The following is a 23,157-nucleotide window of genomic DNA, read 5'->3' on the forward strand; positions in this document are numbered from 1 at the left end:
AAATTTGTAGCATTGAAGAATATAAACGGTTTTTGACAATTCTTGCTTGCCCTCACCAGACTCCCTGAAGTGACCCTAATGCATGAAAATAATTGTGACTCTTTCTACTATTCAGATTTTACCCAGTGATGGAAAAGATCAATTTTCTTGTGGGAATTCTGTGGCTGACCAAGCCTTCCTTGATTCTCTCTCAGCCAGCACAGCTCAGGCCAGTTCGTCGGCTGCCAGCAACAACCACCAGGTACGTCTCACTTCCTTTTTCTGGATGTGGCTGGCTTTACTGAAAGCAGAGCATATTTGTGAAAGCTTGTGATGCATTATAGCTATTGCCATCCCCCAAAAGCATAAACAAAGTCGCTTTTAGGTTGTTATGTGGCATTTCTGTTGGGTACTAACAAAGAACTCACCTGTTAAGCCTGATAATGACTGTTTGCAAAATTTATTAGAAAAGGCAGGGTGTTAATTGAGGGTTGCTGACAAGTCTGTCATGATATGAACACAGACCTCAGAAACTGCAAACCCTCTTAGATAAAGTCATGGAAAGAAGAGGAAGAAAAGGAGGGTCTTGTTGAGGAGGTCAGTGTCAGAGCATCGGCCTGGATCAGGAAATGGATTCCCTGGCCCTGGAATGCTGCTTACACTCTCAGAGCTAGAGGCCCTCATCCTGCAAGTAGAAGCAATGCATGTGAAAGTCTACCAGATCCAGGCACTCAGCACTTGGTACTCTTATTGTATTGCTTCCAGGAAACTTAGAATAGTGGAACAACTTGAGAAGAATACAAGGAAATTTTACATTAATTTTAATTAAAATTTGACTAGTTGAGGTTAATTCTTCTATTTCATTTATTGCCAAATGATGACACAGAGTAAATGACAAGAAGAAAATTAAGAAGATAGGTATCAAAATATTGTTGCTGCTGGGCACAGTAGCTCACGCCTGTAATCCCAGCACTTTGGGAGGCCAAGGCAGGTGGATTGCTTGAGTGCTGGGGTTCGAGACCAGGCTGGGCAACACAGTGAAATCCCATCTCCACACGTTAAAAAGAAAGTTAAAAAAAAAGAATTAAAATATTGTTACTGCTTACATCTTTAGAAATGAATGGGCTTTAGGACATGTTATGTCTTGATTTTTTTTTTTAACTACATAAAAGGTTTTACATTATATCAGGCCTAATAATCATATCACTTACAATTATTTGCTTATAGAATATCTGTTTATTAGCCAGGCGCAGTGGCTCACGCCTGTAATCCCACCAGCACTTTGGGAGGCCGAGGCGGGCGGATCACCTGAGGTCAGGAGTTTGAGACCATCCTGGCCAACATGGTGAAACCCCATCTCTACTAAAAATACAAAAATTAGCTAGGTGTGGTGTCAGGCACCCGTAATCCAAGCTGCTCGGAGAGCTGAAGCAGGACAATCACTTGAAGCTGGGAGGCGGCCACTGCAGTGAGCCGAGATCGTGCCACTGTACTCCAGCCTGGGCGACAGAGTGAGACTCCGTCTCAAAAGAGAAAGAATATCTGTCAATTGACCTTCCAAGTGAGTTTATCTAAGTTTATCACCATATACTAACTGCAGGTTTTACACATTTCAAAACAGCTTTTTGTAGACATTCTGAATTACAAATTAGACTCAGATATTTAAAATTTGCAGGCAAGGTGATCACGGTAATTGAAGAACACTTTTCTATATTTTATTATTCTGTACTACTTGAGAACATTGGCCAGGTAAGGGTTACTCACTGTGAAACGTGAATAGTAGTTATACCTCACTTGAAGTTTTCCCAGGGGTTCTCAGCCTGAGCCTCAGTGCTGTTTGGGGCCCCACACCCTTTCCTAGTGGGACCCATCCTGGGCACTGCAGGATATTGAGCAGCCTTCCTAGCTTCTCCCTACCAGGTGCCAGTCACATGCCCACCGCCTCGGTTGTGACAACCAAAAATGTCTCCAGATACAGCCAAGTTACCTAGGAGCAAAGCCAAGCCGGTTGAGATTCACTGAGTTACACAAAAGCACCCATGAGATGGGTTTGCATTAATAAAGGACAGCGTTTTAAATGAGAGAATTGTAATGAGGTGATCATAGAATAAGTGAGGCAAACAAAAAATAGAAATATTTACCTTATTTTAATTCGAGGGACTGACCAGCTATTATCTCAAGATAGGTGGAAGCAGTTTAGCTAATGAAAATAAATTAAAACTCAGATTTAAGTAATGTTCTGTTAGGAAATATATTCCTTGGTTTACTTGTAGTTTAATATAAACTGGTATAAGTCTAAAATTTGTTTCATCTAGGTTATTTAGCAGGTAATAAAACCAAAAAAAAAAAAAAAAAAGGCGGGGGGTGGGGAATCCAGTCTAACATTGAATCTAATCAGATCCTTTGAAAGCAAAGAAAAATTAACTGAAACTAGAATTAGTGAAATGCAGAAAGCATAGCTATCATTAGAGCATTTGAATTTAATTTAAATCAAGTAAAAATATTTTAACAGCCATCTCTGCCCTCTGTTATCTGAGATATGAGAACAATTTAAAAGTAGGCCAAAATTTGGGTACATTTTATAAATATCATGAAAGATGTCACAAGTAGGAAACCAAATGACCATTATTAATGGGTAGCTTTTTAAACATTTTCCTATCAGGTTTGCCCATTGCTTTCATTTTCTGAACACGGGTAGGAAAATGCGTGCTCTGAGGTGTGCTGCTTGGGAGGCTCCGATTGCCTGTTCCGGCACATGCATTCTCCCAGGGTCGGTTTTGTTTCAACAGCCGGACCTCGGAGAAGCTGGGCCTCTCTCCCGCCAATCAGGCCTGCGGGCACATCCCCTCTGAGACTTGCATCTCTTCAGCTTGGCACACTCTGCCAACTTCTGAGCCAGTGTCTCTTTACTCGTCTTAACATCAGTTCGTTTAAATTTGACTCTCCTCCCACACAAGCAAGTTGAAGCCTCATATTCAGTTGGTTATCCAATTTCCTGAGTGTTGTATTTTTCTTTTAAGTCATATCTTTTTAAAGATCTCTTTGAATAACTTATTTCGGGCCTGCTACTCTTTCCTTGACTTTGTATTCTTCATCTGTGCTGCATTTCAGAGTAACTAGTTCATGAATGTGTAAAAACCAAAAGATAGCACTTTCTTTTGGTTTTTCTTGAAAATCCTAGTTTCAGGTTGCTTGGGGACCCTTTGATCCTAGATTCTTACTGAGTAGTCTCAGGTAAGCAGAATGCTGGTGTCAGGACAGTGTTGATGCCTCCAGGACGCTGACCCGCTGTGATTGCTTTCCTCCTTTAATGGTGAGACAGCGCTTTATCAGCTCAAACGTAGTCCAGCTAAGTTTAGATTAGAATTGTCACTGTGAAAGGAATATGATAAGTTGTTCTTTAAATGGACTGAAACAGTTCAATTTGGAAAATTATAAAGCTATTTATTAAAGTACTTGGAGAAAATAATAGACAGCATATTTTTATGGCCTTGGAATATGGAAACCCTTTTCTTATTTTTATTTATTTTTTTTTTTGAGACAGAGTCTTGCTGGGTCGCCCAGGTGCTGGAGTGCAGTGGTGCGATCTCAGCTTGCTGCAACCTCCGCCTCCTCCTGGGTTCAAGTGATTCTCCTGCCTCAGCTTCCCAAGTAGCTGGGACTACAGGTGCTTGCCACCACACCCGGATAATTTTTGTATTTTTAGTAGAGACAGGGTTTCACCATATTGACCAGGCTGGTCACGAACTCCTGACCTTGTGATCCGCCTGCTTCAGTCTCCCAATTGCATCCGGCCTATGGAAACCCTTTCTGAGGCTGACAGCACAAAGTCTAGTAGCCATTAAGGAGATAATTGATACATTTAAGTAAACAAGTAATATTAAATTAGGAAAAATACTTCTGACTTGTGACAGATACAGGCTAATTCCATTCATATACATATATTCTTGCTAATCTGTAAGAAAAAGATGAATTCAGAAGAAATAGGTAAAGGGTATAGACAGGCCGTTCATTGGGAGGACAAAGGTACTAATAGTTAATAAACTAGGGGAAATGTTCATTTTGAGATTCTTCTATCAAACTAGCAGAGAATGAAAACATTTTAAAACCTAGTGTCATAAAGGTGTGGTCAGATAGGCAGTGTCATACAAAGCGAGGGAAAGGATAGAGTGATGAAGCTCTTCGGGGCCGGTTTGGTGATGTATATGAGTATTTACAATGCATGCCTCTAAGGCCCAGCGGTTCTGAGTTCCTCCTGCAGATCTGCTCGCAGAACACAGGTTTCTGGGCAAGAACGTTTCCTACGGCATTGTTTGTAACAGCAGAAAACCGGAATGTAAATGTCTGTCAGCAGCGGACTGGTCAGATGAACTATAGGCAGCCACGCAGTGGAAAGTCGAGCTTCTCTTAGGGAGAGTGAGGGTAGATTTAGATGTACAGATAGAGATATATGATTTTTTTTAAAAAGGCACCTCAGTATGGGTAATATTATCTTTCTTGTGTGTAAATGCACACACACACACACGCCCCGTAGATGCAAAGTGTGTAGAAAATTTATTGAAGGATACCCAAGAACTGAATCAAACTCTTGTCATGTTCTTATTCAAATACAGATTTTATATTACTCAGATGAGGACAACCATTTTATTACCTTTGAAAAGAAAGCGTAGTTTTTAGTGGTTAATAGTAGTTTCATTATTAGTTACTTATCGGTTATTTTCCAGTTTCAAGAGTATTTCACATTAGTGGCTGAACCGCTAGAATGAATGGCCCAGCTGATGGGAATGAATCTCAGTTGTTAAAAATCTCTACTCGTGTGTGTGCTAGTCTTGTTTTTCATCCAGTTATTGTTGTTTAGATTACATCATTGCCATGATTCTGAAAAGGTCTCAGTATGGATCTTAAACTCTCAGATTACTGCTTTAGAGTACTTACTTTTGAGAAATTAATAGAAAATTTGTTTTCTACTTTTCTAGAAAATGAGAACAATGAGTTTTAAATGTTACTTAAAAGTTCTGTAAACCCAGATGTCTTATCTGAAGGTTTTCTACTTGAGAGGTTTGCTTTCTGCCTTCTTCAAACACTAGAAAGATGTGTATACTTGGAATAAAGCTGCTTTTCTTTTGGTGAGAGCCCTTCTGGCCCCTGTCACATACTGTCCCTGGCATCTCTCTGTTTTTCTGTTTCACAGTTTCACACCCCGCCAGACCCCAGGTGAGTGGTGTGGTGGGAAGCATGTAAGGTTTGCTGTTAGATCCAGGCTTGCCAGTCCGGCTCCACTGTGTAAGAATTGTGGCTTTGGCATAAGACCTGCCTCCTGAATTGTCAGTGGATTAGGTCACCAATGTAAAGTAGTGCCGGACACATGGAAGACATTTCATAAATATTTTCCTTCTTTTCCCACTTCTTCCCTCTTTTAAAAGGGTGTCTTCAATCCACTTACCCTTTTGTGTTCCAACCTCTCTCACTGTTCTACCCTTTCTAATCGTGTAGATTCCCTTATGAAATGTCTCTCTACTCTTGAATTTTCTCTTTGATTTGCCCAATTTCTAGCTTTTTGTTGAACAGTTCTATCAGCATGTCTCCTCTGTATCTGAAATTCATCTTCAACAGAATCACTTATTTCCCCACAAAACTAGTTTCTCTTCCTGACTTTCCTGTTTCTGTTTCTCTGAAATGTTACTTCTTTCTGTACCCTCTTTTTATTCTGTTTTGAAACCCTAACCGAGTGCCATCGTGAGCCACAGTTATTGAGAGGCGTGCTCTGCATCCTTGAGATGTGGAGAGGGAAGGAACTGATTGAGATCCATTGTTCTAACAGATTTCCTGCCTTTTCTCTCCTCCTAAGAGGCAGCCTAGCTTGGTGTCAAGGCAGTGAGCTCAGGAGCCAGACTGTCTGGGTTTTAATCCCAGATCTCACACATCCTGTGTGAATCAGGGTAAGCTGCTTAGCGTCTCTGTGCCTCATCTGTAAAACCTCATAGGATTGTTGGAAAGAGTAAATGAAAAGAGTTCTAAAGTATTTAGAAGAGTACACAGTACTTAGTAGTGGTTGCATAATTGTTAATTATAGTTAATCTCATATACCACTGCTTCTGAAACAAGACATTAAGGACAGGCGCACTTCATTTTATTGCCCTTTACTTTATTGCACTTGACAGGTAATGCGTTTTTTACAGATCAAAAGTTTTTGGCACCCCCTACCTTGAGCAAGTCTGTGGGCGCCATTTTGTCAATAGCACGTACTCACTTGGTATCTCTGGTTCACATTCTGTTAATCCTTGCAATGTTTCATACTTGTTCGTTGTTATTGTATCTGTTTTGGTGACCCGTGATGAGTGGTCTTTGATGTTACTATTGTGATTGTTTTGAGGCACCACAATGGCGAGCTTAATTGACATGTTTTATGTGTTCCAACTGTTCCACCCACCAGCCATTCCCTCATCTTTCTCCCTGTCCTTGGGCCTCCCTCTTCTCTGAGACACAACAGTAGTTCAGTTAACCAATTAATAACCCTGCAGTGGCCTCTGAGTGTTTCAATGAAAGGAAGAGTCGCATTTCTCTCACTTTCAATCAAGAGCTAGAAATCATTGAACTTAGTGAAGAAGGCTTGTTAAAAGCTGAAACAGGCCAAAAGCCAGGTCCTCTTGAGCCAAATACTTAGCCAAGTTCTTAATGCAACGGAAAAGTTCTTGAAGAAACTTCAAAGTAGTAGTCCAGTGAACACTTGAATGATAAGAAACTGAAACAGCCTTATTGTCGATAAGGAGAAGGTTTGAGTGGTCTGGATAGAAGACCAAACCAGGCACAACATTCCCTTAAGCCAAAGCCTAATGCAGAGCAAGGTCCTGACTCTCTTCAATTCTGTGAAGGCTGAGAGAGGTGAGGAAGCTGTAGAAGAAAAGAGAGCTTGGTTCATGAGGCTTAAGGAAAGAAGCTGTCTTCGTAATATAAAAGTGCACGGTGAAGCATGCAAGTGCTGCTGTGGAAGCTGCAACACATTATCCAGAAGATCTAGCAAAGATTATTGATGATGGTGCTGTCCTAAACAGATTTTCGGAGCCGATGAAACAGCCTTCTATTATTGGAAGAAGATGCCGTCTTAGGACTTGCACAGCTGGAGAAGGGAAGCCAGTGCCTGCTTCAGAGTTTCAAAGAACAGGCTGACTCTCTTAGAAGGAGCTAATGCGGCTGGTAACTTTGTTGAAACCAGTGCTCATTTACCATTCTGAAAATTCTAAGGGCCCTTAAAATTATGTGAAGTCTACTCTGTGTTCTGTAAATTGAATAGCAAAGCCTGGATGACAGCACATCTGTTTGCAATATGATTTACTGTTAAGACCAACTGCTGAGAAAAAAAGATTTCTTTCAAAATATTACTGCTCATTGACAATGCCCTTGGTCACCTGAGAGCCCTGATGGAGATATACATGAAGACTGATGTTTCCATGCCTGCTAACACAGCACTTATTCAACAGCCCATGGATTGAGGAGTAATTTCGACTTCTAAGTCTTATAAGAAATACATTTTGCAAGGCTGTGGCTGCCATAAATAGTGATTCCTCTGGTGGATCTGGGCAAAGTACGTTGAAAACCTTCTGAAAAGGATTCATCATTCTGGATGCCAAGAAGAACATTCATGATTGATGGAAGAAGGTCAAAATATCAACATTAACAGGAGTTTGGAAGAAGTAGATTCTAACCCTCATAGAAGATGTTAGTGGAGGAAGTAACTGCAGATGTGGTAGAAATAGTAAGAGAACTAGAAATAGAAGTGAAGCCTGAAGAGGTGACTGAATTGCTTCAACCTCTTGATAAAACTTTTGCTTGTTATGGATGAGCAAAGAAAGTGGTTTCCTGAGATGGAATCTATTCCTGGTGAGGATGCTATGAACATCGTTGAAATGACAACAAACTAGTAGATAAAATAGCAGGAGGATTTGAGAGAATTGATTCCAGTTTTGAAAGAAGTTCTACTGTGGGCAAAATGCTATCAAACAGCATCAGATGCTACAGAGAAATCTTTCATGAAAGGAAGAGTCAGTTGCCGTGGCAGACTTCACTGTCTTGTTTTAAGAAGTTGCCATAGCCACCCCAACCTTCAGCACCCACCACCCTGATCAGTCAGCAGCCGTGAACATCAAAACAAGAGCCCCCGCTTAGCAAAAAGGGTGCAGCTTGACTAATGGAAGGCTCAGATGATCGTTAGCAATTTTTAGCAATAAAGGATTTTTAATTGAGATACATATATTTTCTACACATAATGCTATTGCACACTTATACAGTATAGTGTAAACATAACTGTTATGTACACTGGGGAACCAGAAAAATGCACATGACTCACTTTAATGTGATGGACTGGAGCCAAACCCTCAGCATTGCTGATGTATGCTTTTGTGTCATCTCTTAAGTTTAAGAAATTTCAGAGGCTTCTCTGTTGCCTTCTGGAACAATCATTTTCTACATATCAGCAGGACTATCCCAGGAGAAGGTCTCTGTGTATCAGAGTTATGCAAGCATACGCTGAACAGTTCATGGTAGGGAAATTGTAGAAGAAATTCATCTGAATTTGAGGTTGAGGTACTTTTCCAAGCTCGGTTATATTTCTGTGATGCCTCAGTGTGGCTACCCATCATCACCTTATCTTGAAGTTATGTATTTGTCTCCAGGCAAACTGATGATTATCCAAATATGTCCCATGCTGTTTCACCTTTAATTTGTACCTTCGGCTTGCTCTTCTAAGAATAATAGAGTGACCCTTCCATCTTTCAGAAGCCCATCTCTTCAGGTTCAGCTCAAATACCACGTCTTCTATAAAACCTTTCGTTTTCTGTTTTACTTCTCTGGATTCCCTTAGCACAATTTGTGACTCTTATTACAAATTATATTGCTTATTTGTAAGTTGTTAAGCTTGATAAGCAAAGAATTTGTCTTTTTTTCTATTCCCAAAGACCTATAAGAGACTTTGTACCATAATACTCTGTTCTTGTTTGAATAATTTTTTTTCTCAGATATAAATACATCAAAAGGTACTTTACAATGTAAGATATTAAGAGACTTACAGATTTCCTGAATCCCTGCCTTGGAGAAGTTTGTGTTCTTAACACTGACCACAGGACTAGGAGCTGTCCCATCACTGGCCTGTCATTCTCCCATCTGACGGGCTACCCAATCAAAAGCAGAAAGATTCTCTTACAGAAAATCCTCTGGCATTGTTATTTTTTTAAAACAGTTTGGATATTAAACAAATGCTTGAAGTTAAGTTGTATTTAAGGATATAACATTTTTCCTTTCAGAGATTTTCCATGTAATTATATTTGTTACAAAGGAATTTTTATTGGTTAAAGGATGAGGAAGGCAATGGTAATTTTATGTTGGAACTACATTTTGCTTTCTTAGTTCTCAGAAGTCTATATTTAGGCCATTTTAGGCCTTTTTTTGTAGTCCATTTAAAAATAAATTGATAAACCTTCACAAAGGTTCAGTATTAGATGTGCTTATATTTTCATTAACTCACGTAAGTCTTATGCCTTAGGCATCTCATAATTGCTTATTGAGACTTTCTCTTTACAGAACTTTATTGAAAAGGTTCTCTCCATCTCTTCACTCTCACTGCCACCCCCTGTATGAATTCTTTTTAGTTGGTAATAGGGCTTTTTAAGGAAGATCATATACCAGTGTTAGAGGATGTATGGACATCTTCTTCAAAACTGCATGAGGCTGCCAATACCAACCTTCTGTGCTTTGTCACAGATCCCTGACATCATAAGACAGCTTTGTTCATCTGAGGAACCTTTCAAAAATGCATGCTGGTGAAGTTTATTATGTAGGGTGGGTTTTGTTTGTTTTGTCTAACTGGAAACAGACTATTAAAGCAAAGTCTTTTTTTTTTTTAACCTTAAAACTGCGGTGCTGAAGGACCAGCCAGCATTGTTATACATCCATCCTGTCATCAGAACGGGGTAAAGCTTATTTCACATGGACTTCTCTTAGGTCTGTCTGGAAGCAAACTATTTGCTAATTGTAGCGCCATCCTATTCTGTACTCAAAGCTGCCTATTTTAGGACTTTGAGCTATCCGAATAAGTAGACTCGCTAAGCTAATACAAATATCCATTTACTTTAAGGAAACTTTTGTTGTTTTAATTCTGTTTGTTTAAAAAATAAACACCTGGGCCGGCCGCAGTGGCTCACACCTATAATCCCAGCACTTTGGGAGGCCGAGACGGGCGGACACGAGGTCAGGAGATCGAGACCATCCTGGCTAACACAGTGAAACCCCGTCTCTACTAAAAATACAAAAAAATTAGCTGGGCGTGGTGGCGGGCACCTGTAGTCTCAGCTACTCAGGAGGCTGAGGCAGGAGAATGGCGTGAACCCAGGAGGCGGACCTTGCAGTGAGCCCAGATCGCGCCACTGCACTCCAGCCTGGGTGACAGAGCGAGACTCCGTCTCAAAAAAAAAAAAAAATTAAATAAATAAATAAATAAACACCTGAAATTGACATCTGTAGGTTCAGAATGTGACTTAACAAAGGATTTGTTAAATAATTTCACCTCTTTTGGTAATTCCCAATCAGTAATATTGATGTGACTGGCTATAAATAGACTGAGTCTGTTGTTGTGATCTACCTTCGTTTTTAAAACAATGTGCAAGTTTTATGTTCCATCAGTGGTTTTCTAACGTCAGTACAGGTTCATCTGTAGAATTAGATCATGTCCTTTGAGCCAAGGATCTGTAAAGAATGAAATAGGAAACCTGTCAAATTCTTCCATATTTTGAGCTAAGGTGGTTAGCTTTTTTATGTAAGAGAATATTATCACCTCTTCAGGCCCTTTTGAGGAAAAGAGTTAAATGTTTGTCAGAAATTCTGGTTGAGATGTTCTCCGGTTTAAGAATCAGATATTTGCTTTCTATTCCTACTTCCTAACATAGTTGCGTGTGGTATAGTCATAAGATGGGCCGTGGCACGATAGGCCAGGGGACGTCATCACAGGCGCTGTGGAAGGATGTGACAGGCACAGTGAGGAATTCCTTATGTGGTGATAGGCGGACCCCTGAATGCCTCCAGGGCCCCATCCCAAGCTCATAACATAGAGAGTAGTTAGCCTGTGATTGGGAACTCCTCTTAACTGGTGGACTTAGAGATGGGATGATCTGTGTTGACCTGTGGTGGACGTTTGGTGTCTACTGGAAGGAATTAGGTGGGCCATAAGAGCTGCGACCACTCACAGTATGTTTTGAGCTTTCATATACCCTTTGTACACGTTTGGTAGAAAGCCAAACAGAAAGCAACTTTAAGTAAATATAAGTTACCATTTTCATTAATTCTGAAACCCAGCCCTCCTGCAAGGCCTGATTTGGTTACGGTGCAGACAGATAGAAGGCGTGGTGCCATTGCCCATCTCTGCTACGCCACAGTTGCTGTTCTCATGGTCTCTGCAGTGAGAGCCCTTCCTCTTAGGCCATGTCTTAGCTGCTTACTAGGAAACCAGTGAACTGAGTCAGATCTAACCATGTCATCCAAACAAGCCCCTGCCCTACTTTCTGCATGTTGTTGTCAGAAGTAAGGGTTTGTTTCTTACTGGTCCCAGTTCCCCAGGGATGTCATATGAGGAGTAGAATGCAACAACATAAAAAAATATAGCAAAACCAGAAACTACTATTTTTGTGGTCAGCAGTCGCTAATTAGCATCCTGTCTTTAAAAGCAATTAGTAAAGTAACCTTTTATTTTATTGTTACAGAAGCAGTACATATGCATTGTAGAAAATTTAGACTAGCAAAAAGAAAAGTATCCCATTTTCACAGTCACTACTCTTTACACTAGGTGTCTGTCTTATTTTCTCTGAACATGGGTATACACACAAACATACAGATGTAAATTGTATATAAATGGTAATGGTTTACCACCAGTTGGTAATCCTTGCCAGAATCAGTAATGTTATTCCTTCCACACTTACTGAGCTGGTTTCATCTAGAAAGTAGGACTTTCCTGTATCAGCTGGAGCTAGTTAATTATGTCAAATTTCAATTTTGAAATCAGGATAGATGGCTAATTTCACCTCTCCTTAATTGCCAGGTTTCAAAGTAAGAAGTTGTTTTATAGCTACTACAAATAGTGACCAGCGAAGAAAGCATTCCTGTCTTTTTTCTGATAGTAGCATGGATGCATGGATTTACATTGATTTAATTATGTGTTTTGTTTTTTTTTCTTTGTGCTTAAAGTTACTACCTTTTGGAAGCCCATTCTAGCTCTTCTACCTCAATGATATTTGAAACCTCTCTTGCTCTTAAATAGCGCTACTTCTTTCATCTCTGTCAGTACTGCATCAGCTTCATGTTTCTCTTCGTTCTGGGTCATATTTTCCTTCTTTTCATGCCTGGTAAATTATGATTGGATGCCAGACATTGCAATTTTCACCTTGCTATACGCTGGAAATTTTTGCCTTCCCATAAACATTTTTGAGCCTTGTTCTGGGATGCACCTGAGTTACTTCGAAATAGTCTGATTATTTCAGGTTTTATTTTTAAGCCCAGAGCAACATTTAGCTTAGGGATATTTTTGCCCCTGTCTTGAAACAAATCCTTGGTAGTATTGTACCCGATGCCCGTGAATCATGAAGTTTTCCATTTGGGCAGGTGGGAATAGCCCCATGTGAGGGATTGCACTCTTGATTCTTTCATGTGTGTCTTTCCCTGACCTTGGGTAGCCCCTCACGTGACGGGCTGATCAGTGCAGATCTGCAGTGCCCTCTGCAGTCTCCAGAGCTCTCTCTGTGCGTCTCTGTCTTCCCCAGACTCTGTCTCCTCCCACTACAGAGACCACCGAGCTTTGTGTGGGTTTTCCATGCCTGCTGTGTGGCCTGGAGAGTCTCTCCACGCAGTGGTCAGGCACTTGTAGGCTTACTCTGTCTGTTTCCCGTATCTCGGGATCACTTCTTCACTACCTGGTATCCAGTGATTTGAACACAGTTTCCTGTATTTCACCATATTTTTAGTTTTCAATTGGAGCATTAACTGGGTCCCTGTTACTCCATCTTTGTTGTCTGCTTTGGTTAATTTTTTAGTTTTCAATGGGAGCATAAACTGAGTCCCTGTTACTCCATCTTTGTTGTCTGCTTTGCATATTAACTGATTTTCAACTCCAAGTTTATTTTCATCTCTCAGGTGAGAATAATACCACCACTTACTTCACAAGAGAGTTGCCCCTGAAAAGGACACTGTCATCCACTATGTAAATGTTCTTAGTACTGACTCCCCTACTGGACAGTTGTGGAACTGGGATTTGAAGCCTGGAAGTTGGGCTCCAGAGTGGTCCTCTTCACACATCTGCTGCAGTTTACCCATCGATTGGCTTCATGGAAGCGTATCAGTTACCTCTTCTCACAAGATGCTGTATTGTAGGCCAGTTAGACCTCTAAGAGCACACACCAGGAGACATTGGCCTTTGCTCCTGAGTTCACAGACCAGCTGGGCTGTTGTGTCCTTCACAGCTGCGATTGGTAGGACTCACTTGTGGCTCTGTGGTCAGCTTCAAGTTGACTAGGTGGCTTTGCTTATTTTGTCTGGACTCTCTCACATACATGTGTAATGCCTCTGAAAGCAAAAGGTTCAGAATATTAACACTTTTAACAACTTGGCTATTTCTGTTTTTTCCTCTGGAGTTTGTTTCTGTGGCTGTATGACTTGCCTGATACTTGTTCCATTGTTTCTGTACTGCTTATAGTTATTTTTAGGGCTTCAGTAATACTGTACTGTGATACCAAACAACAGACTTTAGAAAATATAATGCATTGAAGATAACCCATTGCTACACAGTTGGGGCTTTTTGCATGTAATGTTTGTGAGTGAGTGGCATGCTCGAGTTTTCTGGAGAATTTGGTCCTGCCATGAATGTGCTGGTTTTGGTTAAAAACTTTGACCTGCTCTATCACGCTTGTTCACTGGGCACCTTTTTTATTTTAAGGTGGATATTTTGGCTCAGATTGGTTGTGTCGAAAGTCTCAGCCAGTCACCACCTTCTTCTCCTTCTCCTTCTCCTTCTTCCATAAATAAGGTAAATTTCAAACTTGAACACAAGAGGAAATAAACATTTAATAAACCCTAAAAGTCATATTGTTTTCCCAAGTGAGGTGATTATGTCAGGTACAGTGTCTTACAGGAGCTCTTCTTGGGGCGTGGTGACGTGGGATGTGGAGTATGTAGGAACTGGAAAGATCATGGGGATTTACACCATGGAGGCCTCTTAGAGGAGGCTTGATTGATGAATTTATCCCACGGGCAGTGAGATCTCATGAAAGGTCTTTAACTCTGTGGTTGACTGTGAGGAGGAGTGGGGTACCACGGAGAAAGGGAAAAGAAGAGGAGAATGAAGACATTGTCCTGTAGAAATTCGAGAGGAAGGGAAGGTGTAAAGAAAGAAACAGAAGAGGCATCTCAGCATTGGAAACCTGAGTGAAGGAGCCGAGGGGATTATTGCATGACCAAATGTCTGCAGTTGAGAGACCAAAGGGGTTGTGGGGATGGAGAACAACGTTAGAGACATCAGGCGCAGTGGCTCACGCCTGTAATCCCAGCACTTTGGGAGGCAGAGGCAGGCGGATCACCTGAGGTCAGGAGTTCGAGACTAGCCTGGCCAACATGGCAAAACCCATCTCTACTAAAAGTACAAAAATTAGCCGGGTGTGGTTGTGCACACCTGTAATCTCAGCTACTTGGGAGGCTGAGGCAGGAGAATTGCTTGAACCTGAGAGGCAGAGGTTGCAGTGAGCTGAGATCGCACCACTGCACTCCGGCCTGGGTAACAGAGCAAGACCCTGTCTCAAAAAAAAAAAAAAAAGAGTCAGACATCAAAGGATCCTTCAACCAGATCATTGTAGTCTAGTTTGTTACAGTAAAGCTTAGGTTTTGAAAAAAGTCAAGATCTCAGCATGTAGCAACAGAAAATATTTGTGCCGAAAGTCCCAAGAATTAGGAGTTGCTGTTGTTGACCTTTACGGTAAAAGTATTTCTGTCTTCTTCCTCTTTTATGTATCTGAAGGGAACAGAACGTTGGCTGGAATAGAAGATATCTTAAGCCTGTTATCTCTTCAATTAAAAGTCTCTATTAATATGACCTGGCTGTGCAGCCATTTGTGAATATAACTGTCTGATCTTTTGCATAGCATAAACTAATAGGTATTTTACTTAGATGGGGATTTACTCAAAGAAATGCTAGTCTTTGTTCTTTTCTTTATATTTTAGATGAGCCCTCACATATTAAGATAACCTCTACCGAATGCATACTATGTTCCACGTGTTGTGTTAGATGCTTTGTATGCATTATGTCATTTAATCCTTACAGGAGGATAATGTTATACCCCTTACATAAGTGTGGGGACTAAGAGAGCTAAGTAAATTGACCAAGGCCACTCGGCTAGTGGTAAGTGATAAAGCTGGGATTCAAACCCAGATAGCAGGCTTTAAGCCTTAAAGTTCTTAATCACTTTACCCATGTGGTATAATGATTACTTGAGTCAATTCCAACAGCTTCCTAAAGGGAGTTAAACTCCACCTAGTGTACCAGGATTCGTCTTGCCCCTTTTTATCCCATATTGTATATTTGTACTATGTGCAGCTTTCCTACACTCACCACACAGCACCACCACAGGTGTGCATGTCCATCTCCCCCACCCCTCGTGGCCATTCTCAGTCTGTTCTGTGGTCCAGTGGCTCTGCAGTCAAGTACAAGCCAGGCTACTCTGAAGAAATTTAGCTAATGCTGTAAATCCTTTGAGTGAATGTGTTTAAATAAGTCTCCCAATGTAAAGCCTGCATAAATGTATTTCTGTATTTGCATTATGAGGAGAGGATAGCTTTTAAATTTAGAACATTAAACCAGCAAGTTTGTTAGTATATTGCTCCTGGCCCTAAAGAAGCATTTGATTTAGTTGGGGCAGGAGTTAGGAAGAGAGTCAGACATAATCATCTACCTGTGGTGATTACATAGATTTAAATGTGTCCCAGAGACCCAAGCAAACATGCTTTAGGAGTATATTCATTCAACAGATACTTAATTTACGAAACATTTACCCAGAGCCCCACGTTCACGGGCAGCAGGAGATGGCAGGATACCCTGATGGACACAGCCCTTCTCTGTTTCCTTCTAATGGAGCTCAGACAAGAGTGATTGTATATGTCAATTTTGTTTGTTGCATTTTCCAATGTTTGTTAAAATTTCAAGCATAGAAAAGTTAAATGAATTTCATAGTGAATAATCATATACCCACCTTCTGGATTTTACTATTCCCATTTTACAGCTCCTGCTTCCTCTCATATTTGCCCATCCCTCCATCTCTTGTGCCTGTCTGTATCGTCCAGCTTTTCTATGGTGAGCTGATTCCACTTTCAGAACTCAGACACTGTTATTTTAAGAGTACTCATAGTGTCACATGCTAAAAATTCTTTTTTTCTTTCTTTCTCTTTTGTTTTTTTTTTTTTTTCCGAGACAGAGTCTCACTCTGTCGCCCAGGCTGGAGTGCGGTGGTGTGACCTCGGCTCACTGCAACCTCCACCTTCCAGGTTCAAGCGGTTCTCCTGCTTTAGACTCCCAAGTAGCTGGGATTATAGGCTCCTGCCAGTACACCCAGCTAATTTTTGTATTTTTAATAGAGATGGGGTTTCACCATGTTGGCCAGGCTGGTCTTGAACTCCTGACCTCAAGTGATCCTTCTGCCTCGGCCTCCCAAAATGTTGGGATTACAGGTGTGAGCTGCCACGCCCAGCCAAAAATCATTTTTTCTGTAGTCACATGCTGAAAATCACTTATTCTGCAATCTACCACAAGTTAATTTTTTCAAAAAGACTAGTATACATAAGACAAATCTGATTTCCTCCTTTTGGTGATCATGTTATGAAGGTTAGAGGTCTGACAAAGAGTAGGGTGTATTTCATACAAATGATCAAGAACATCACGTTTAAAATATCTGAGTCCTTGCCACTTTATACAAGGCATTTGGAGAATCTTTTGGGGGAAACGTTCTCCAGGTAAGACAGAGCTGTCCCCCGATTCACTGGTGGTACTGACCATCTAATTTGCAAATAATGAAGAAAGTAAAAGGAGGTGACTGGATGTCAGCCAGCAGGCTGTGGGAAGGCCAGAGCCCTGTTGATGGGGTAGGACTTTGCTAAATTGAGGAAGATGAGGTGTGCAGATAAGAGTACAGTACAGTGTGAGTAACAGCAGAGATGTGGAAAAGTTTGGGGACATGTGTGAAGTTCGAAGCTTCAGAGTGAAGGTTGGTGGCAGGTGGGGAGAATGGGGAATGCAGCACGAGGCAAAGTTGGGACCTGCACTGAAGAGACTCTTGATTGAGCCACAGGAAGCTTGGAGTTGACTCCAGGGGCAGTGAGTGCTAACGAAGGGATTTTGATTACCCATGATGGACAGTTAAGTCAGGAAGAGCTTCACAAAATAAGGGGTGAGAAGAGAAAGCGGATGAAGATGCTGCTCAGTAGAAAGAAAGAGGAGGGAAAGGTGGAAGGAAAGGACAGAGAGGCGCCGCAGGATGGAAACCTCAGCCCAGGAGCAGGGCAGGTTTTACCGTGACAAGATGTCTGTAGTTAGGGAACTACCAAAGGGATTTGGGGGTTGAGAGCAAAGAAGTCAGAGACCAATGTATGGAAAGGATGGGTTCAGAGAGAAAGCCGGTGACTGATTACAGATAAGAGGGGAAGGGACCTGCCAGGGGAGTAAAAGGCCATCTACTGAGGGAGTGAGTCCAGGGGCCATGACGGAGGCTGCAGGAAAGATTTCCAGTTGGTAGAGTTTTGAGAAACGTATTATCAGCAGGAGTTGGGTTGAAACAAGATAATGTTCCAGGGAAAAAAAAAACCAAGGAGATGGAAATAAACATACCCACAAAGATTTCATAACCTAGGTAGAGAGCTAAGATCGTATACATAACCAACTAGTATGACAGTTATTACACACCTATAAAGTATTAACCAAGTGATTTTCAAAGAATTATTATTTGTTTCTACCCTAATTAAATAGATTTTAATTTTCTGAGGACAGTTGCTATGAATAGTTCACCTCCAGGTCTTTCCTCCATCTTGATGAAAATCCTTCCTGGCCAGTTTGCTAAGACCGAACCGTCTTCTGGAAGGGCCCAGAGAACATTCACTCTTCTGTGCTAGCTCACAGTCCTGTGTTCCTTTGCGGTGTACCTCACTTAGCTTCTGGCAGTCTTCTGAATCCAGGCCGCTCACTTCTGAACTCTAGCCCGAGGTTACACAGCGGGCGAGAGGTAGAGCTGTTAACGGAGCTCCAACTCGCTAGGCTCCTGACTGTGGCCCTCCGAGCCCCTCCATTTCACAGCCGGTCCTTGATGGAAACCAGGCTGAGGCTGCTATACCAGTGATAGTCTGTCCTTAGTGTCCCAAACTTTGGTACCTTTTCAAGTTCTTATTTGAAAAACAAAACCTTGTAACTTAAGAGTTTGGAGGACACAGAATATATTGCTAAATAAAATAGGAGAATAAAACTACATTCCCTTCAAGAAAACTGTAGAAGGAAGGGTTTCTCTTAGCTGAAGTGTGACTGCCAGGTCCTCAGCATGATCGCCTTCATTTCCAACGTCCACTGGGGTCATCTGAGAGTCCATCCCGAAGCCGAATGTCACCTTGTAAGCTGTGTGTTTGAGAAGTCACAGCCTTGTGGATGAAACATCTTCCTCCTTTTAGTATTTAACATAGAGTAAAATCACAAGTAACTTCAGTTTTTTCCTTAGAGGTATATAGGGCAGTAGAATGACATCATATTTCCACATGAAAAGCATATGGTCTGTTTCTAATGCACCTGGCACGTGACAGCCAGCGGTCTGCCCCATGTGTGGGTTGGTGAAGAGTCGAAACAGACCAGCCACTAGGGTGTCTACAACATTAGGGGCTATATTAGACAGGGTGGATAATTTTCTTGCAAATATATTTCTTTTTTTAACTAGCACCATTTGTGTGTGTGTGTGTGTGTGTGTGTAAGACTCAAAACAAAGGGGAAGACTTGCTATTTCATGCTCTGAAATAGATTTAGTACGAAATTGTGGAGTGAAAGGCGTGAATAATTTTAATTAATCATTTTCTATGAATTCAGTAAAGAGTGATTCAAATGAAAATCAGTATTTTAACTCAACATTCTAATGTAAAAGTTCAGATTGTTTTAAATATTAAGCTGATGCTAAAGTTTATACGCTAAAATAAAGAACTAAGAGATGTTATGCTAAAGTATTGATAGTTTTTCTGTGAAAGTGTGGTACTAGTACAAAATAGATCACTAAGGAACAAGAGAGTCCAGCTATAGACTCAAATCTGATATGCAGTGAAGGCGACATTTCAAATCATAGGGGAAAGATGAATTGTTCGTGAAATGGTGACAGACTGAGGACAAGATGTTCAGCTGGATCCCTGAATTCTTTTCTTTTCTTTTCTTTTCTTTTCTCCTCTTCTCTCCTCTTCTCTTCTCTTTTTTTTTTTGAGACAGAGTCCCCTCTGTCGCCCAGTCTGGAGCGCAGTGGCATGATCTCAGCTCATTGCAATCTCTGCCTCCTGGATTCAAGTGATTCTTCTGCCTCAGCCTCCCAAGTAGCTGGGATTACAGGCACCCACCACTACACCTGGCTAATTTTTGTATTTTCAGTAGGGATAGGGTTTCACCATGTTGGCCAGGCTGGTCTCAAAACTCCTGACCGGCCGGGCGCGGTGGCTCAAGCCAGTAATCCCAGCACTTTGGGAGGCCGAGACGGGCGGATCACGAGGTCAGGAGATCGAGACCATCCTGGCTAACACGGTGAAACCCCGTCTCTACTAAAAAATACAAAAAAGTAGCCGGGTGAGGTGGCGGGCGCCTGTAGTCCCAGCTACTCGGGAGGCTGAGGCAGGAGAATGGCGTAAACCTGGGAGGCGGAGCTTGCAGTGAGCTGAGATCCGGCCACTGCACCCCAGCCTGGGCGGCAGAGCAAGACTCCGTCTCAAAAAAAAAAAAAAAAAAACTCCTGACTTCAGGTGGTCCTCCTGCCTCGGCCTCCGAAAGTGCTGGAATTACGTGAGCCACTGTGCCCGGCCCTTGTATTATTTGTTTTACTTCAGTTCCAGACAGATACAAGATTTAAATGTTTAAAAAAAAAAAATCAAGCTAACAAAAAACTGTATTTGCCTCAAGGGTGGGATGGTGGGGGCAGGGCTGAGAGATGCTAAGTGTACTCTCTACTGGAATATTCTTTGAGATTGGGTGCCATCTATTTCCCATTCCAAAATTTTATTTGTAAGATTAATAATTAAACTATAAAATTACTCAAAGGAATTATGGGAGAGAAATATATTTTTTTTTCGTTTTTTTTTTTGAGACGGAGTCTCACTGTGTGGCCCAGGCTGGAGTGCAGTGGCCAGATCCCAGCTCACTGCAAGCTCTGTCTCCCGGGTTCATGCCATTCTCCTGCCTCAGCCTCCCGAGTAGCTGGGACTACAGGCACCCGCCACCTCGCCCGGCTAGTTTTTTGTATTTTTTAATAGAGACAGGGGTTCACCGTGTTAGCCAGGATGGTCTCGATCTCCTGACCTCGTGATCCGCCCATCTTGAGAAATATTTTTTAAATAAAAGTATGAAAGTCCCTTTCTATGTAAGACAAAACCCCTCAGTGTGACAGTTGTCAGGGTGTGGGAATGTAACTGCATTCTCTTTGAAATGCAATTTGACAAAATCCATCGGTTCTAAATACACAGTCTCCTTAAGCCTAGCATTTTTTCTTCTGGAAATTTCACAGAGGCCTGTTGGATTGCAGTTTTCATCTAAAGGACCACCAGGATGGCTGATAATAGAAAGGAGAGGTTTGTAGGCAGTAACAGTGTACAGACTGGGAAGAGACCTTCTCTGGTGTGTGCCGAAGATGAAGGGACACATTGGGTTTTATGCCTCACAGGGCCTGTATCACACTAGAGTCACATATATTTAGGAGTTTTGGGGCAAAGTGATACATATGTATGAGAGGAGTTAAGAGCATGTGCAGTGGGTAAACATATGTAACATATATCCTTGTTCACTCTGAGAGGAGATTTTAGCATTAAAATGAGGTGGACTTGGGCTCTTTATATGAAAAGGTGAACTGTAGACACAGTTTGTGCGCAGCCTCGGCGAGCTGCTGAAACTGGCTTTAAGGCCTGCAGTTGATTGTAAGAAGAAAATGTTTTTAAGGCCAGTCGTCTGCCCGGTTAGAGTTGCCTTGGTCTGAGTTGTAAATCAGAGTTAGGAGGGGTCTGATAGCTCCTGTTCTTAGTGAGTTTAGCTCTAGTAATTTAGAAAGTTGCTCTATTCCCTTAACCTTAGGATCCATCTTAGTTGATAAAGGGGTGTCTATTTTGGTCTCTCCGATCACACTGTATTATTTATAGTACCCAAAGACTGAAAACAAGGTAAATGAACATCAGCATATACTGGTCAAGTTGTAGGAAATATATACAATGGAATTTTATGGAGACAGTGTGAAAGAACATTGTGTCCATACGTGCTGATGTACCTTGCAGAATGTTTTATGCTGTTAAGAGAAAAATAAAAAGTCCTGAGCAAAAATAATATAATGTAGGCCAACTTACATGTTTAAAAACCAAAAGGATCTATCTCTGTCCATGGGATGTTTGAGTAAGTATATACAAGGAATTTGTTAGTAGCATGAAACAAAAATTATGGTAGGCCACTGTTTCAGAGTTCCTGCACTAGGCCCCAGCAGACCAGGCCAAACCAGAATGGAGTCACTTGTGCTAGACGCTCCATAGCAAACTGAAACTTGAAGGAAGTAGATAGGTCCCAAAACAAACCGGTTTTTTCTCGAGAACAGGAGATCCCAGTCTACCTGAGTTAGCATAATAAGGAGTCCCGTCAGCTTTAACCATTACGTAAAAGTATCCTGAAGTAAACTGGTGTTAACTGTCAACTTTCTTTCTGTTGTTCTATTTCCTTATTAACCCATCTTTAAAAACCGAGTGCTCTGTTCCTGCCCAGTGGGAGTGCTCCTTCTAGACTGTAGGAAGGAGACTGCCCAGATTCATGAATCTCAAGTAAAAGCCAAGTAGATCTGTAACACAATGTGTTGTAATTTTGTGTCTTTTGACAGTAGTAGTTCCTTAGAATGACTAGCATCTTAAGATGTTAGGCATATTTCTCAAATTGCATATACTTTTATTCTGTTTGAAGTTTTTTATTATACATGTATTCTTTTTCAAATTAAAAGACCTACTTAAAAATACAATAGATTGCTATAAAGCAGTTAGAAATAGGTCCTCATTATCAACATGAATAATCTCAAAAACATAATGTTGAACGGGGAAAAAAACTTGCGAAGAGATACAGTATGACATCCTTTAGGCCAATTTTTAAAATATAGAACAATTGTTTGTGAATGTGTACATGTGCAGCTGAAGTATGAAAACACACATGGGAATGGATACAGGTTCAGAAAAGTAGTGGTTACTTCTGGAGAGAAAGAAAGAGAGGGCTCTAGCTGCTTCTAATAGTTTCCTTGTTGCTGTTTTCAAAGTTCCTAAGCAAATACGGCAAAATGTGTTCATATCAGTAAAATTAGGTTGATGCTACCTTTTGTGCTTTCTTACATGTTTGGAAATTAAAATACTATGTATGTAAAGTTATTTTGAATACATTTCTATTAAATTTTTTTTTTAGCACTCCTGTTGTGTTCAATTATGTCAGTTCATTATTGAATTGAGTCATGGTTTCCAAAAGTCACAAAAATTCTCCTTCTTTTTACCCCTTTCAATAGGTTGGCAGTGGCAATGACCCCTGGTCAGCCTGGAGTGCCTCCAAATCCGGGAACTGGGAAAGCTCAGAGGGCTGGGGGGCCCAGCCAGAGGGGGCTGGAGCCCAAAGAAGCACAAACACTCCCAACAACTGGGACACTGCCTTCGGCCACCCCCAGGCCTACCAAGGACCAGGTGAGGAGAGGGGCGCGAGGTCCCGCCCTGCCTGCCATGGCTGAGCGGGAGAGACAGGGAAGACCAAACTGTTTTTGCTATTCCCATACTCAGCAAAACACAGAACAGTGTTGTGACCACAGCATGGGAAGGGAGGATTGCCCCACACACCAGGCAGCTGTGCAGCAAACACCGACTGAGTGTCCTACCGTCGTGATACTGTCT

At 41.4% G+C, this 23,157-nt stretch overlaps 1 protein-coding gene across 3 annotated transcripts in view; it reads left to right on the forward strand.

Annotated features, from left to right (window-relative positions):
• The window catches only part of LOC105478738 (sorting nexin 9), a 124,771-nt gene that overhangs the window by 51,896 nt on the left and 49,718 nt on the right, over positions 1-23,157 (forward strand). For 2 of the 3 annotated variants that reach the window (XM_011736342.3, XM_011736341.2), the window contains exons 4-6: positions 116-241; positions 13,946-14,035; positions 22,782-22,953. In XM_011736342.3, the coding sequence (XP_011734644.1) occupies positions 116-241; positions 13,946-14,035; positions 22,782-22,953 (388 nt within the window). The remainder of the gene's footprint in view (positions 1-115; positions 242-13,945; positions 14,036-22,781; positions 22,954-23,157) is intronic. The other variant, XM_011736344.3, reaches the window with a different exon arrangement.

This window comes from Macaca nemestrina, chromosome 5 (assembly GCF_043159975.1).
Source record: "Macaca nemestrina isolate mMacNem1 chromosome 5, mMacNem.hap1, whole genome shotgun sequence".
NCBI classification, from domain to species: domain Eukaryota; kingdom Metazoa; phylum Chordata; class Mammalia; order Primates; family Cercopithecidae; genus Macaca; species Macaca nemestrina.